Source organism: Petromyzon marinus, chromosome 4, assembly GCF_048934315.1.
Source record: "Petromyzon marinus isolate PM22_M1 ecotype Great Lakes invasive population chromosome 4, UKy_Petmar_22M1.pri1.0, whole genome shotgun sequence".
NCBI lineage: Eukaryota > Metazoa > Chordata > Hyperoartia > Petromyzontiformes > Petromyzontidae > Petromyzon > Petromyzon marinus.
In genome coordinates this window covers 13,235,609-13,252,418 of record NC_133670.1, presented here as the reverse complement: position 1 = coordinate 13,252,418, position 16,810 = coordinate 13,235,609, and the positions used below count along the sequence as shown (strand labels likewise).

Sequence of the window (16,810 nt, the reverse complement as noted above, 5' to 3'; positions counted from 1 at the left end):
AGCTTTCGTGACTGCAGGGATTCATCTTCTGGGTTCTTTCGGTAAAGTCACGTAGAATGGATGGTGGTGGGAATCCGGTTAAAAGTAAGCATCCGTATGGGTAGCTTTCCTGTAGACAGAGTGGCTCATTGAACCATCAGGTCTCCTTTTAATTAGTACATCCAAAAAGGGTAGCTTGCCATCTTTTTTGACTTCCATGGAAGTCGAAAAAGATATCTCGGACCGCATCCGTGAACATAAAGCAGACTTGAAACACGGTAGGACGAACTCCTCAGCCGTGGCAGATCACTGTTATAAATTCAATGGGCTCACATGACATTGACTTCTCCAAGACGGAAGTTCTCTGCAAGCCATCCGGCTACCATGAGAGATTCGTTCATGAGGCCATCCACATATACAAACACAGCCAATTTCAACCGATAATATGGATTCTGGCTTAGTAACCATTGGAAAGATGTTATAAACCATTTCGGTTCTTAATTGATTGTATTTTACGGTGACCTTCAGACCGCAGTCCATTCGCAGGCACTGCCTCTTAATACCTTTCACACGACAGTCAATGGTATGGCTTATAGCATATTGTATAATAATAATGAAGAGTATAACATTGTAATGTTTAACATAATTCATGGGGCAATATATAGTATCGTAATTGTATAGTGAATATACAGCAATGTGGTATACAGTAGAGTTGATAGAATAAGACAGTGTAATATTACAAGTCTAAAATTGTATAGTCTAAAGTATAGGGTATTGTATAGTAACGCATTGTATAATTCAAAGGTGGAATTTGTCTATGGATATGATATTATACCATGTAGTTTAGATTGCAAGGTATAATATTGTATTGTATAGTAGTCCAGTTTATAGCACAGTTATAATTCAATACAGAACAGAGCACTGTGGCGGTTTTGTTGTATCCCTTTTTTACCCCCCCCCCCCCACTCATCCGTTCCGAAGCTTGTCCCTATTCATATGTTAATTCCTCCCACACAGCTTAAAAAGACGCTGCACTTGCTTGGCAGTGTTCACTCAAGCGCTGTCTTCTGGACAGTCCTGTTTCTTCACCTGAAGAAGGCTACGTGTGTTGTGGCCGAAACGTCGTGAGAATTTTATTTTATTATGTTTTATTCTTATTATTTTATTTCCATTCTACGTGACTTTACCGAAAGAACCCAAAAGACACATCCCTGTAGTTTATAGAGATTATAGAGCATTTCCCAGTGACATGCATAAAACGTATACAGTAATTATTTTTCATTACGTGTCCAGTTACTTAGAAGCAAGAGGCAAAAAAACTTGTGAGTGACCCTTCTCTCTCAGATGCCTGGGCAAACAACCCAGTCACGTCCAAGGTTCACTATTTCAGCTCCGTTGTCATGCGGCGAGCCCAGTTTTACACATAGCAACGATCCTTCCTGTTGATACCGACGTTGCGGTCCTCACCGCCTTTGAACCTCGCAACTTGCTAGAGCTAGTCGGTTTGTTAATGTTTTGGTTTAATAAATATTCAGGTTTCCCAAAAGTACCTCACTGTAAGCAACCTTCAATTAACTACCTTGTTTATAGATATTCCCTAATAACATTACAATCACTAGTAGATTTTAAACTAAAGTTGCATTTTTTTTCTTTGGTACAACAGGATGGAAAAGCAACAGTTTTTAAATGTGTTACAGTTCAATGCTACGTTTTTTTTTAAGCAATCCAAAGTGGCAGTAGACACTGTATGGATTATAGCAACAATATGTAGGCTTATGGAACGATGAGAACATACATTTTGAGTCTCATATTGAACACATTCATCTTAATTTATGGCAAATTCTGGGCTGTGATGTGCCACATTTTGTTTAAATGTGACTAAAAATGAGCTGGCTCAAATTTACAGACAAGAGCACAGCTTGAAATGGAAATTATGTTCAAACCTCTAGCTTGCACCACATGCAACTATGGAGACCTGATACGGAATCCCTGTCCTGTTAAGATACCCTTTAGTTTGGCTCAGAATCCTATCGAAAGTCACCGAATGAAAACTTTTTATTAACCACCAAACAAATAACGGTATGCTTGATGATACAAAAATGCATGTAATATAGCTGGTAACTACCCGAGTTTACTATGGACTGCAATGTAGCCTCATATGATTACACAATTCATCGTTAGATGCAGCTCCTTTCAAAAAAACATGTGCCGAATCAAGTGAAATCCTGATAAAGCTTTAGTTAACACTGCCAAATTCTGTCAGCTCACGTTAAGAGTAAAAATAAAGCCTTACATTTCCCTTACGCGTAAAAAAAGAACCAGAACGGCGCTCTCACGGATGCTCTTTGTCTAATTACGCTTTGGAAACGGATGATTAATGGGGGGGGGGGGGCTCTGGCTTGGCCTCCCGTGCGCGGCACAAAACAGTCTCTTGTATTCAGGTCAGCAACGCTGCCCGCGCTCACCCGCTCAACACACACTGCTCCTCACCACGGCCTCTGTGTCAAGCAGCGGCGCTCCCAGCAGAAACCCCGGCGAGAGCGTGTCGCTTGGGAGGAACCGAGCGAGCGGCGCGAGGAATGGCGACAACACGCGCTATTTAGGGGCCATCCATTGAGTAGGTACGCAAAAAATATGTCAAAACTTGACCCCCTCCAACCCTCGCTGTACGCATGCGTACTTTTTACCCCCCTCCCCTCCTCACCTGCGTACGTACTTTTGACGCACACCCCCCTACCCCCCCCCCCCGAATCCTATAGAACGGCCGATATTTAATCCATGCAGAAACGATCAATGATTCATAATATTAACGCGTTTAAGCAAACAGATAGTCCACCGCCGGACTATCTAATTTGAAGGCCAATGTAGGCAAATTATTATCGAGGCTTCACCCCCCCCCCCCCCCCGTTTCCTATGCGTACGCACATTGTCAGTAGACCCCCACCCCATATGCAAGTGTACGCATTTGGGTTAACCCCCCGTCCCCACTCCATGCGTACGCACTAAATGGATGGCCCCTATGCGGCCCGGCTGTTGCACGTCGGAGCGAGAGTCAATACGAACGGAGCGGGAAAGAAATGAGAAACACAGTCCCGTTCACCCAGCCCCACCGCCCTCATCCGTGCCGTAAGTGGGCAATCGTTGCCAGTGCAGTCACGTAGAAGGTTGTTTTACTTTGAATAGTATATTTTTTTTTATTCTTCTTCTAAACACAAACCCAAAACCCCGTTGTTTGTAGTTCGCCTTACATGTTTCAGAATGGCAGGTTGTGTACGTCACACAACTTGCGGTTAATCACCGTGTTCGCATAACCTAAGCCGCTCGCAGCTAAACTGCGGTGTGCTGCAGAACCGTTCCCTGTTAAAAACAGAATTTGACAAGGTTTACACAAGCGCGCTTAGCCATTACACTATATGTGTGCACACCTGTGATGAGTTAGGCTACATTTAAAAGCCTCGCCTTCTCTAAGCCGTTCAGGGAAGGCAGATTTCACCCATAGCCGCTTACCTCCGTGCAGAAACCAATAACTAGACACGTCATGTCCGACTGAATTACAGTTATGTGATACTTCCCCCATGGTAATGCAGGAGAGGCGGGCAGAATTTCAACGCGCATAGAGCTTAACAGCAACAGTTTTCTAAAAGCTCACAATCTGGGACAGTGCATAAAAAGAGCTTACACGTCAGAACGGTTGCACAATTAAGTGGACAAGACAACGGTAGCCAGGGCAAAGCTGTTGTCAGGTTTAATCTCAAGTGTATAACATACGTGATGTATAGTTTTATTGCATTAAGCCTGCCATGACAGCGGCACAAGTGAAACGATTCCTAGGATTAATGCTTAGGATTCAGGGAATATGTTTTTGACTTGGATATAACCTTCGACTCTCCTACAAAGTGGATTGGAACAAAAAGAGTCACTTCAGAAGCGATTTGTAGCTTGCAAGCATATTTACACAAAGCGGGATTTTTTTTTTTACAAAAGTTCATGGCAAAATGCTATGCAAATCAACAAGGCAGGAAAAATTACGCAACCATTGCATATCCTCAACGCTGAGAATACACGCCCATTCACATTTCAACCCCAGCATACCACATTTGTCGCAGTGATCGAGGATGTACGTACCTTTGTGTCGGCTCTCTCGGGGACACTACACGCCGCTGCCTTGCTTCCCAGCAGGAGTCCCAGGCGCGTCATCAACGCGTCCGCAGTCTCCTGGACACTGCACTCCTTCTCTGCATCTGCCAGCCCAACGTGAGACAGCATGATCATTCTCTCAAAGATGAAGGTCAGGATTAGAACCAAAAAGCTGTGCTCAACAAAGGTATCGCTTAGGAAATTTTGAGGGGAAACATTCCGATCAACAAAATACAAAACTAGAAACACATTTTTAACTGTCAGCGAAGCAAACAATTTTGAACATGCTTGCATTCATGCTGCCCTTCCTGCAAAACGAGGAGCCACCCTTTTGCTTCAGTACTGTCCAGTGAACAGGTGGAAGATCCCTTTCTTAAATAAACATTTCTCACATTCTTCAAGGGTGCGGCGTAAAAACAGCTGGTAACGCTCCATCGTCTTCCAGGCCCTCCTTCGGTACCCGCGTTTACATCGCCAATTTGCACTCCTGGTTTGTGAAGTGCGAGCATGAAAGTCTAAATAGCGAAACAGTTTTTGAATGTTCGTGGGTTGGTTTTTGGCGAATTTTTCATTTAATGATTAAATATATTTCTTGCCAGCTCTCCTGTGCCAGAGCTAAAGTATTGCAAAACTGACAAACGCTAAGTTTGAATGTATAAATACTTGAGCCCTCCCTGCAGAATAAATAGCACTGCTATGTTACACACAGCCACTAGAATTCCTGTCCAGCTTAACTTACAAAAATAATAAATCTTCAAATATTAGCCTTGCTGTTGATGTGAGGATTTTAAATGACAAGAAAGCTTGTGGAAATTTAAAATCCTTTCAAGGCTATGCTGTCAACAAGTCATCAATTATACTCTGACATGGTGCACTACTTTGAGATACACATTAGTGGACAATGGTCGATAAGAGCTACCCACATATTATTGTCTGTATTTTAAAGATATATTTGCAGCCACATAATTGGACTGAGCTTGCCAAGCCACGAAGTATATCGAATGTTTTTTTTGTACTCTTCCACAAAGCAAAGGCTGCATTGACAAATCCAGGCTTCCTGTTCAAGGGCACACAATGAAAAATTGCTCAATTTCTAATTTTCACGACAAAAGGTAAGTGGGGACCACTTGTCCTGTGATTACTACATGGCAATTGAATAAATTGTCCAGGTTCTTTGAAGTATGGATAAAGACCATGTGCATGGAATAGTAACTTGGACATTTTGCAAAAAACATGAATTGTACCAACCAGAAATCTATTATTTTCATTTTAATGGTTGTTTTTCTCCTTTCACGGGTTTAATCGAAGCATATTTAGTACTACCAGAGTGATCAAAGCAATGCTTTGACACATTTTTGTCAGCCTCTTTCAGAGCCTCCACTGCAAATCAGGTGGTGAGCGAGTGACCCACAATCAGGTTTGGAATTCAAACCCTGGTTTCAGAATCAGAATATTTATTTGTAGTGGTTTGGGATTGTCTTAGCCCATCATCTCTTCAGGATCTATACAATTAGAACCACTTTGTGGGGGTGTCAACAGTGGTTGTTCCACAAATAAGCTGGCCCCTTATCATAGGGATGTGGAATGTCCACCACTGACTCAGATTAGCACAGCCTCAAGGGTCATTTGAGTAGAAAATCTGACTTTTGAATGCGAAACTAGGGCCGTACAAATGGTGACAATTAATTAAAAAAAATATATACAAATGCTATCTATGGGACCTTTTTTGCCAGTATCCAAAATGATACAAAAAATAAGAATAGATTTCAAATATATACATTTTTGCTCAGCATCACATCTGCATTAACCACACATACTTGTGGCAAAATATGCAAAAAAAAACATGCTCTGATAAATATTTAAAATATGTGCATTGCCTTTAAACTTGATTGGCCTACACCAGAGACAGCATCCTTGACGGGCCTTGTCTCACTAGCATTAGACCAGAGAACGCCAAAAGGCAAGCAGTACAGAAACAATGCAAGTGTCAGAACACTTACAGCTCGGGTCCAGCAGTTATAATGCTGTGACATTATCGGAATGGTGTTGACAATAAAATAAAAGAGAATGTTCTAGCCACATTTAGGAATAACAATTCAAAAATTTCTGCCAATGAGAACACGCGTGCCAACAAGGACATTTAATTGATTTTTATGTTGAAGTCCTGTGCAAAACCAGTTACTACTGGCCAATGCTAATTAGAGAAGCTATCGAAATTGATACGAATATCAACCATTTTAACCGTTCGAATAGCTACAGGTTTAGTGCTGCTTGGAAGCGAATCATCAAATAATAGTGTTTAAATGCATGTCTATACAGGTCACCATACATCAATGGTGATTACCTGTACGCGGACAATAACAGGTACTGATATTTTATTGCACGCAAACGACAGGAGGTACAAGAGCAATGTGTATGCATAATGTGCGTTGACTAATTACCATATGAATAACCCGAACGACAATGGATACCCATTGTAATTTATATGCATTCATTTAATCCCCCCCACCCTTCCCACGTGAAGGGCTCACAAGTGACGTCATCACATCTATCCCTCTAATTAAGGAACGAAACAGAACGATTTCTCCACACATCTGGCTGTCGCCTGATGAAGCTCGTTGTAATTACTGGCGAAACGTCGTGCTCAGATTGTAAATGTTTGTGGATTTGCTCTCCAACACACCGGTCTGCTGTACTAGTAACGAATTAGCATGTTCTGTTTACGTGACAACCCTTACTAATTGGCTGTGTCGGGTGGTGGCGGGTTTAACGACACATTTATATTCACGCAATCTAACCCCAAAAAAACTATATTATGGAGTTATGAAGAGGTGTATAATTTCTATTTTATGCATCAATCTGAATCATGAACTAATTTTACAGAAACCATGGAGGTACACATTTCCACTTTTTCAGGATTGCTGCCTGGTAATTTGGTATCAAGCTATTTCGAAAAATAGTTTCAGGCCGTATTTGTGGACAAAAGGGAATTTCATTTGACTGGTGCCCCAAAAAGATCATTGAATAAATTACATCATCCTCAAACAAACAATTATACACATCAGTTGACCAAAATCATTCTTATATTAAATATTATAAATGTGTTAAAACAACACATTCAAGTAAAATAATTGACAAGCCACTCAATTGTAAGAATGAATTTGCTATATCCAGGGAGATTAAAAATCAAGAATCTCTTTCTTAATATTTGGCTGGAATAATGCCACTTATTCCCATAATTGTGTTGCTCTTGAAGTAACACTTCAGACAGAACTATGTGGCTATGTTATTATTACTTAGAATCTGACTGGCTTGAACGCTCAAGTTGTACTTTTTACATATTTTATTTGTTTGTGGTGCAAGCTAGCTCAGAGAACAAAAGCTTCAAAGCTCAACTTTTGCAAGGCATGCAGTGATTCCTCAAACTGTGATCTGAATTCCCTTTTTGGCAGCTTTGGAGATAGATGGCCAAAGGATGCCTGATCAAAACAATGCATAAGGTCCCGTGCCACAACTGCCAGGCATAATTAATACTTCGGGCATTTGAAATATGTACAAAAACAAGCGTTAGAACATTAAAAGAATGCAAAAGCGTTTCAAAGGATTATAATCTGGACAAACCAGTATACTCTGGAGTGTCATTTTATATGATATATATCGCCTTGAGCACAGGAGCAATGCTACAACAGCTGCATTAAACAGATGAGCAGCATTCTTGAATGACACCACTTTCTAAGCATTACAAAACCAAGCAGGTCAAGAGGCATTATGATGGCAATCCATCATGAGCACCCAGGCTGGCAATAAAGTTGGGAATGCAAACAACATCACATAATGAAGCGCTTGAATCGCCTAACCTCATTTTACTCAATTTAACGTCTTAAAAAAACCTATGCCACACAAATGAGGCAAGAATATATAAAAACCCGCATGTGAAACTATTTAAAAAATAAGGAGGTTGGAAACAGAGGCAAAATGAGATAGCTTTGCAAAATTCACTTTCCTTTCCTGGCGAGCTTAAACAAACTCCCCAGTCACAGTACCCCAACATGGCCTGCACACATATATATACTCATTCAAACATACCATGCATTTCTTTGAACCTTGTTCCCATTTCACAATCCTTTAAACTCAGTCTCCTCCCTCAAGACAACAGCCTGCTTCAAACAATAACCAATGCGGCCAATCGTACCAGATGACCACAAGGCACTGCTGGTTTAGGATGCTAATTTTTCACGGGCACACAAGATGTGTGTGCTGTTTTCCTCGGTGTCAGGTGGGAAGAGATATTATTGTAATAATAACAACAACAACATTTCACGATGTCTTCTTTCTCCCATTTTTCCTGCTCTAAAGGCCATCTCGAAGGTGTACAATACCACAGAATAATTTAATGAGGTCTATGAAATCACATGACAAGAGGCAGACTTGGGCAGGCTTTTAACCAGCCACAGTAAAGTGTTCCTGTGTGCATGGTGTGAGTGTGCCACAGTGCGAACATTGCTTTGAGGGGACATGACACGAGCTTAAAATCACATTTTTAAAGAGCAACGGCAATATATTTTTCAAGCTGACCCAGTTAGTTAAATACTCATGAAATATCTTGATAAAAAATACATTTGAATTAATGGAATAACATTCTGGATAGAAACAGAATACACACTGTACAACATTCTTTCATGACGGCAATGGATACAATTGGCAATTGACTAATTATTTGAAATGAATGCACTTACCTTGAAGAAACATAAAAGCCAAATACAAAACAATGAAATAAAATGCATGCACAATTGCTTTAATAATATCGGAAATTGTAATGAGATTTATTTTACACACGATGTTTTCACTATAAGAACGGGTGGTCTTCAGTCTGCCGCCCGTCTGTTTTCCGGTCACAGCGCAACTGTGGACTCCTGCGCATCCTGCAGCTGCAGAACAATGTCCAGCAGATGGACGAGCCTCTGCACATCAAAGGCGAATTTTGGCTGATATCACCACATGCTGCACATGCTCGGTGGGAACCCTCTGTCAGACAGACGACGCTTTAAAAACATCCACCGACTTGAGCGTACACTTTCAATGCCAACAACTCAATGGCGGAACTGGCACAAAGCAAAGGGACCAGCGGCAGGAATTTTGAAGCAATCGAAATGAATAATGCAAGGAGCTGTTTGTTACACGTAGATTATTTTAAGCGGCGAATTGGAGCAGAGGAGGCTTGCAACACGCCTATCTGTTGTGCAAGCAGAAGCCCCCCCAAGGGCTGCATTCCGCTCGTGTATTTACACTTGACGGCGGAGGCACGACCACCCAAACGAATGAATTACTACTTGCAGCTGACTTTCCTGTGCTCAACCCCCCCCCCCCCCCCGTGCATCCGCAATGCGTGCACGGACATAATATTTCTATCCTTCAATTTTCTGTACTCCTGCGTGCAATATATTGATTTGTATCCACTTATGTAGTTTCTACACTGCAAGTCAATGATGAATGCTGTCATAGCAGCATAAATGCTAGGAACCTGTAAAAGGCAACATATACAAAGTATATAGTCTTCTGCTACTTTAATGGCGATATATGAATGAATAATAATCGCATGATACCCCAGTGGTGAGCAAGCTCATCACAGTTTGAACAGAGATGATATTTCAATTCCCATAACCGGCCAGGAACGCTGCAGGCCATTATCAAAACTCACCTTCCATCAACTATACAGAGGAATGCTAAAGGACCTGTGTAACAATCACAGCAATGAGACACTTGTGTCAAAGTCACAGCCAATATCCCAAACGTGAAAATGACCTACACATACCTCATACATAAAAAAGTAATGTTCGTGCATGGGCTCTCACGTCTTCCTTACAAAGTAAACACTGCATCTCCATGGGCTTTTATCTGATTCCAAAGACATTAAATGAAGGTAAATCTGAAAACAAAATTGAAATAACACATAATACAGTACCCCATGAATAATGTTCACTTAATGTCAAGGTTTCTCATGCCAAGTATTGTTGACCCAAGTCACCCCTTTTCAAAAGAGACTTGCAGTCTCAATGGGTTCTCAACTGTTAAAATAAAGGTCTATTATTGGTCGAATAAAACACCATTCAATTGTGGGTGATTTTTTTTTTATCAAACTAGATAATAAATATAAAAATAAATAGGCAGAAAAAAACAAAGCACGAGTCATCATCAGCCATGTCTATCCACTGCCTTCCTATATCATCGCCATTCCTCAAATATTATCAGACCTATTTACGAAATATTTAGACGTAAATGAAATGTGAATTGTGGAATGAGGCTTCAATTATTTGGCTAGCCAACAAGGAAGACAACATTGATTTGAAGATTTATAGACCCATTATCCTCGTAGCAGACCCAAAAAAAAAACTATTCACCAAGATAACATAACTACATAAGTCAATATATAGGCCAACCAACCACAACAGCAAGGTGGTTTTACAAAAGGTTTCTCCATCATTGACCATATACATACTATCGATAAGATTTTGGAAAAGACTAATTAATATAAAATACGACTTTGCCTAACTTTGTATACTATGAAGGGCATTTGATTCAGTGCAAAAAGATGCACTTATCCAACCTCTCACAAACCAATGCTGCCATTAAAAAATAATAATCAGAACCATTTATACTGATAAAACAGCTACACTGAGATTGCTTAAAGTAACCAATTATAAATTATAGGAGGATTCAGGCAAGGAGACATCCTCACTAATGCTATTCACAGAGACACTCAAATGCATTATTGAAGTACCAAAGAGTAATTCCAAAATAGATATCCTGGCTCCTGCAATAAATGAGCAATTTCCTCAGCTGGCTAAGGATCCCCATTAGAGATGAGCTACTGTACAGAGACACCATGACACAGACAGATATCACAATACGGTCACAGTGAGGGAGCTGTGACTTTTTGAAATTCCATTCCCAAAATATTTTGACCATCCCTCCTGCACAATGCAGGCACGAACAAATCATTATTCGGATCATTTATGTAAGCTCACTGAGATGTACCGACTGTTCTGCAGGAAAAATCTTGAAACGTTATAAGAAATATGCTTATGTATAGTGTACAAACATAGGTGCCTCAACAATATGGATATATAGACTTGCTGCTGATGAACATCTGTTAAAGTCAGTTCAGCAACATAAACGTGTTGTTTGCCAGCATTATGCCCAGCCACATTTGTCTCCAGTGCTAATGTTTACACACAGGCCCCAATACTTCATTGAAGGCTGAGTTAATAAAGGCGTTAGTCAGGTGCGAATGAACGCCACTAATATAATCAATCCATCGCCAGGCATCACACCCAGTTCACTGGGCTCTTCGCGCAGCTTGCTAACCGCTACACCACCACTTTTCTCTGTGTGCTCAAGCACCCACGCACACAAAGATCTACCATATAGCCTTTAACAGACTGTGGGGGCAGGTGCTGTAGGAGAGCACCTATGAAGGTCGGAACGGTACACGAAGGGAGTGGGGGGCTAACACCACGCCCGACTGCCTTTGCCTCCCCAACAGCGATGCTCACACACCAGGTACTTATTTGAGGCTGAGTCGACCTAGGGGAGGCCCAAGACCGGTGTTGGCCATGAGCAGGAATTGAACACAGCCGAGTTCGCAGCGCGGAACCGCTACACTGCCGCTCCCCACGCGCGCGCACACATACACGCGGGTGGCATACAAAGTACGTGCACAATTCTTGTTTTAAATGCACTCATTTTTGATACAGTAAATAGAGAGGACTTCTTACCATGCAGGAAAAGCCCAGCTCCTTCTTTTATCTCAGTTGCAATTGCTGGCCCCAGCTTTGCAGACTCTGGAACCCTGGGGACTTCTGCATACTTTGGCTTCTGGGCAGGCACTGTTTGAAAAGAAACAAGTTTGAGTTTTCTTTAGAATCCTTTCTCTATACATATCATTTGCAACATGCGTGACTTGCACCTTAATACAGCGACAGAGGCCTGCTTTATTACGAACAGCCACACTGTTTAAACAGCTTAACGTGAGAAATCATACAGATATGTGGGACGAATGTCTTGCTTGTTCAAACGGCATCCTCTTTGGCAAGGAATATACCATTACTATCTTAGATCAACTTAGGAAAGGATAAATTAATAAATAACATGCTATCTGCATCTTATTTGAACACCTGCTCTTTCTATTACAATTTCAGAGCCGAGCCCTAATTTAAAGATACGTAGAATGACTTTTATATTAACACAACGTGCCTTTGTGTCCCAACGATATCGCTGAATTTGGAAAATTATCTGTAATTGTTTAATTGTCCATTCCTGAGTGCTTGCAGAAACTAGGTGCCCCCCAATTCTCCAATTCGGAGCTGCAGGGACAAACATTTCCGAAATACCTGGCACACAGATTATTTAAAGCCAGGCGTGTTGTAAAACTGGCACTATGTAACACTACAAATAATACATGTGTAACGTTCGGAGATCACAATACAATACATTTACACAAAATAAAGCATTACATACTGGTGGGAAAGTACTATTGACAGCTGCTGCGATAGAAGCGTGGGTGAGCACTGTGTGGGCATGCCTGTGGCGGAGGTGAGACGTTCCAGGATGAATTAAATCGGTGTCAGTTAACGTGCAAATAAAAACCATTGTGGTTATGCTGCATTAATACTGTACACACACAGCAAAGGTGCCATAATAGAAAAGGCTGCATTACGATATGCATTTATATGTTTTAAAGTATGTACGCTATATCTATCGTCTCTATAATGCATGCCTTTGTCTCTGAGGAATGTTAATGGTCTTGCTGCAGAGACTATGCTGGAGTGTTTTCCTTGACTCAAATTAATGACAGGGTCAGCTCCGAATGGTTGAATGGACAAACTCCAATTAGGAGTTATGTTAACGCTCTCCTTGTGCGAGAACTTTGTTTTCAATACGGTGCTGCTGACAGAGCCGGAGACGAAAGCCCTTTTCTGCTATGGCCTCACGCACCTCGGAAGACACGGTCGTTTACGCCTCCCTTCAGCTGTCCATTCACCCACGCCATAGGGTGCCCCGATGCCCCAGCGTTTCTCATTTCTCTCCACTGGTGGCCCCGAAAATAAAGCGATGCTTTATATACCCAGACGCCTTGAACTCTACAGTGTACCGTCACTCGCATTTCTATCACTCCCAGTGTTATTTACCGTCATGTTAAGACAGTAATTTCAAGGAATGAAATTGTAACTGGATATAAAAAAAATCTATATTTTTCATCAAATTGTATCCCGGGATATTGATACGGCTGTACAAAAATATTTTTTTTTGCGGTAGCACATGTCATCCCCATTTATGTAATGGATTTAGTTTAAGCAATTCGGGTACTCTTTTTTATTAAGTCTCTTTCAACCAAATCAATCTAAAGCATTCCATTGGAAACATAATTCCCCATGTCAGATTCAATGTGTCTGAACTCTCGAGCGATTTACTGAATTGCACGTATTGTATTGCTTCATTGCCAAAAATGTGAGAGGCTGGCATTACCAAGCAATATTGTTTAGCATTCGCCTTCTTCACGCACCTTTATGTCATATATTCAACAATATTGCAAAGCTCAAACATTTAATTAAAAACCCCCTGACTATCATAGCAAAACACTGCAAAATGGTGTCTTTCTTTGGTATACAATGCATAAGTTTAATAATTTGAACAGTTGTGTCATATGTCTGCAATTTTGTTCTCAGCAGCAGATTTAATGTATTCACTCATTTAATTTGCCCTGTGCTTTGCCAGTTCATAATACTGCTTAATAAAGTGCAATCGTCTCTCATCACGTTTTCAATAATGAAAGAAAATGCAGCTTACTCCAGCGATATAGAAAATGAGCCCCTTAAACACAGTGTACACTGTATTTCATCCCATCACACAACCCCCCAATAGGATACCTGGGGAATTTTAAACGCATTTTTCTTCAGCATTCATACAAAAGAAGCCTTATGCCGCAAGTGCCGTGTTCCATGCTGCGGGCCCTTGTGGGGCAAATTAGGTGGCATACCTTAGAGACAGCACAGGGGCAGCTGCCATAACAGGAAGGTTGTTAACGCAAGTTTATTAAAGGTTCGATTTTGCTATGATAAACAAAGGATCTCTTAACAAGCACAGATTTGACAACGCATCGATTTAGAACGATTCTCGAGCGCTCACGAAACACGTGTCGAATCGAATGTGCCCAGAATTGATGTTATGGTATATGCTGATATTACATGAAGGCTAATGACATGTACACACATTTACTGATGAGACAAAAAAGGGGAACGAGTTGGTAAAATTTAGACAACAAAAATATGTTTGAATAAAATTACGGTCCTGAATCATGACGATACATCAAAACACGTGGGGGAAAGAGTTGGGGGGAGGTGAATTTTTACACCCAGAAGGACAAGATAATCTGCCAGCCGTGTGAGTTCGCAGTAGACTTTGTTATCATTTCCACAGTAGGCAAAACATAACATTAAATATGAAAAGTACAATCTAAACCCCAAAGAGTCCAGAAACAGCTACATGACAGTATTACGTGTAGTGCAGGTTAATATTAAAAATGCATTCCAACGCGGAGCTAAACATTACTGGGAAGTAACGCATACAGGCAGCAGCAGCGAAGCAGGAAATGTGGTCCCTGGTCACAATTGGCAAAAAAAAAAAACACCGGCCGCGTGTCCGTGTTCCTTGAATTCATTATGGTGAAGGCTATAGCCGGTGTCCTTCGAACAACATTGAGCTCTGGAACATGTGTAGCATGTGCTACATACCCAAAAATAACAAAAAACTACGACGTTTCGATCGCAACACAAGCGGTCGTATTCTGAAAACGTCGTAGCTTTTTGTTATTTTTGACTTTACCGAAAGACCCAAGAACATGTGCTACATGTTCTCATGCGACTCATGCTTCGCATCCGAGGTCACAGTTTATGCGATTTTTACATTTTGTACTCCTTGCGAACATTAAGTGCCAAACGGCTTACCTGGACAATGGCACCATGCATCTGGTTACGCGTGCTCAGCGTAGATTATTATTTGAGCTAGTGGTTCAGACAGGCGTACAGACCGAAATTTTTTGTTTAAAGAAAGAGCAAAGCACCTAACCATTTCCAGGATGACTGCAAGTTGCAGGGTGGGTCCCGTTCACCGCTGAATCTCAGAACGCGCAAGCAGTTCAGTGTTAATTTTATTTAGACGCATAGTGCTGTTGTTTTTAAAGACATTGAACTCACTGTAGATAACTGTAGCGACACGACCGGACTTTAAGAGGTGTGGTGAGCCTTGGTACCGATAAAGTAATTTTATCTTAGTTTTTCTTCCGGTTATGTTCCGTTGAAGTCAACGGAAGAAAAACTGATGATGTGCATGTTTGTCATCTGAACGGGAAAGGGTTAAGGAAGTACAATACTGCATAGGCGTGAACTTTGAAGCTCATAAAACAAGCGCCTGATAAACGACTGGAGTATCCTCTGTATCCATCAATAATTATTTGTGGCCAAGGGCTCGGCAATGGTTATAACATCCCACCATGCAGGGGACCTTTCCCGTGAAAAGCTGCATTCCATAGTCATCGCATCATATTTATTTAAACTGATTTTCCATGACAGAAATGTGTGCCCCTTTTACAGATTAAAAATTATCACTGCAGCATGGTACTTTAATGCTGTCTGGCCGACATGGCAGTGCTTGACCGTACATGTATAACATATGGCTTCTGTTTGGCTAGACAGAGCCTATACAACAGAGACAAGTACCTGAAACTCAAGTTAATCTATAGCAGCCAGGGAGTCTTGTCAGCTCAACAAGCATGTGTCAAAGCCACATCTTGTAAATTATATACAGGGCAGTATTTGCCATTCGTAGTAGGTAATACGTGCTAATCGTACTATATTGGAAAAAAGTTTTGCTGGCTGGCTAGCCGACTGGCGCATGGGTGACGTCACTACGCACATCTGCATGATGAAGTCATTCGCATCCCAAAGCGTTCAGCCTCAGTTCGTGCATCCCACTGACATCACACCCCTTCCTCACACCCACGCTCAACCCCGGTCGCGTAGAACGTGAATATGCGTGGGCAGTGCAAGTTAAAAATAACACCAGTTAAAAAAACACCAGTTATTCTTTAGGTATGATGGTGTGTAGCTTTACATTCGTAAATTCAGTTTTCAAAAACACTCCAAACTGCTCTCATCCATCTCTTTTTTGTATCACTTTCATCCCAGTTCACCTTCAATAACTGCCTTAAATATATGGAAAATATATTTTGATTCGTATTACAGTTGTCCCTTTCACTAATATAACCAACTGTTGAGTGAACATGTCGTAAATCACCTTCGTTTTGTCTATATTACATTGAGCCTAACTTTGTAGCCTTCTTTATTAAGTTATAAAATCATTCATTGTCCTTTGTTCCACCAAGTGTCAAGTTAGATTTACTTCATTGTGCTGCCCATCAAAATCTAACTTGAGAATTTTAAATCGAACTTAACCAGACTGTGAACATTTTATATTTTTGTGTGGCTTTATCCATGGAGTAAAAATGGATCACACCAACCCAGCAGCATGTGCCAAACAGCTGGGCTACCGACCCAATCTGTCAGTCTTGTGATTTCCTAAATGCTAGTGTTAAGTGTGGCACGTGCATCCTCATTAAGTGTAATCCTGGCTGCTGGTG

At 41.2% G+C, this 16,810-nt stretch overlaps 1 protein-coding gene across 6 annotated transcripts in view; it reads right to left on the bottom strand.

Moving 5' to 3' along the window:
• The window catches only part of LOC116938675 (protein TANC1-like), a 119,074-nt gene that overhangs the window by 66,002 nt on the left and 36,262 nt on the right, over nucleotides 1-16,810 (bottom strand). For 4 of the 6 annotated variants that reach the window (XM_032946137.2, XM_032946138.2, XM_032946141.2 and 1 more), the window contains 2 exons: nucleotides 11,892-12,002; nucleotides 4,105-4,220 (listed from right to left, as the gene is read on the bottom strand). In XM_032946137.2, coding sequence (XP_032802028.2) covers nucleotides 4,105-4,220; nucleotides 11,892-12,002 — 227 coding nt within the window. The other 2 variants (XM_076057161.1, XM_032946139.2) reach the window with 2 other exon arrangements.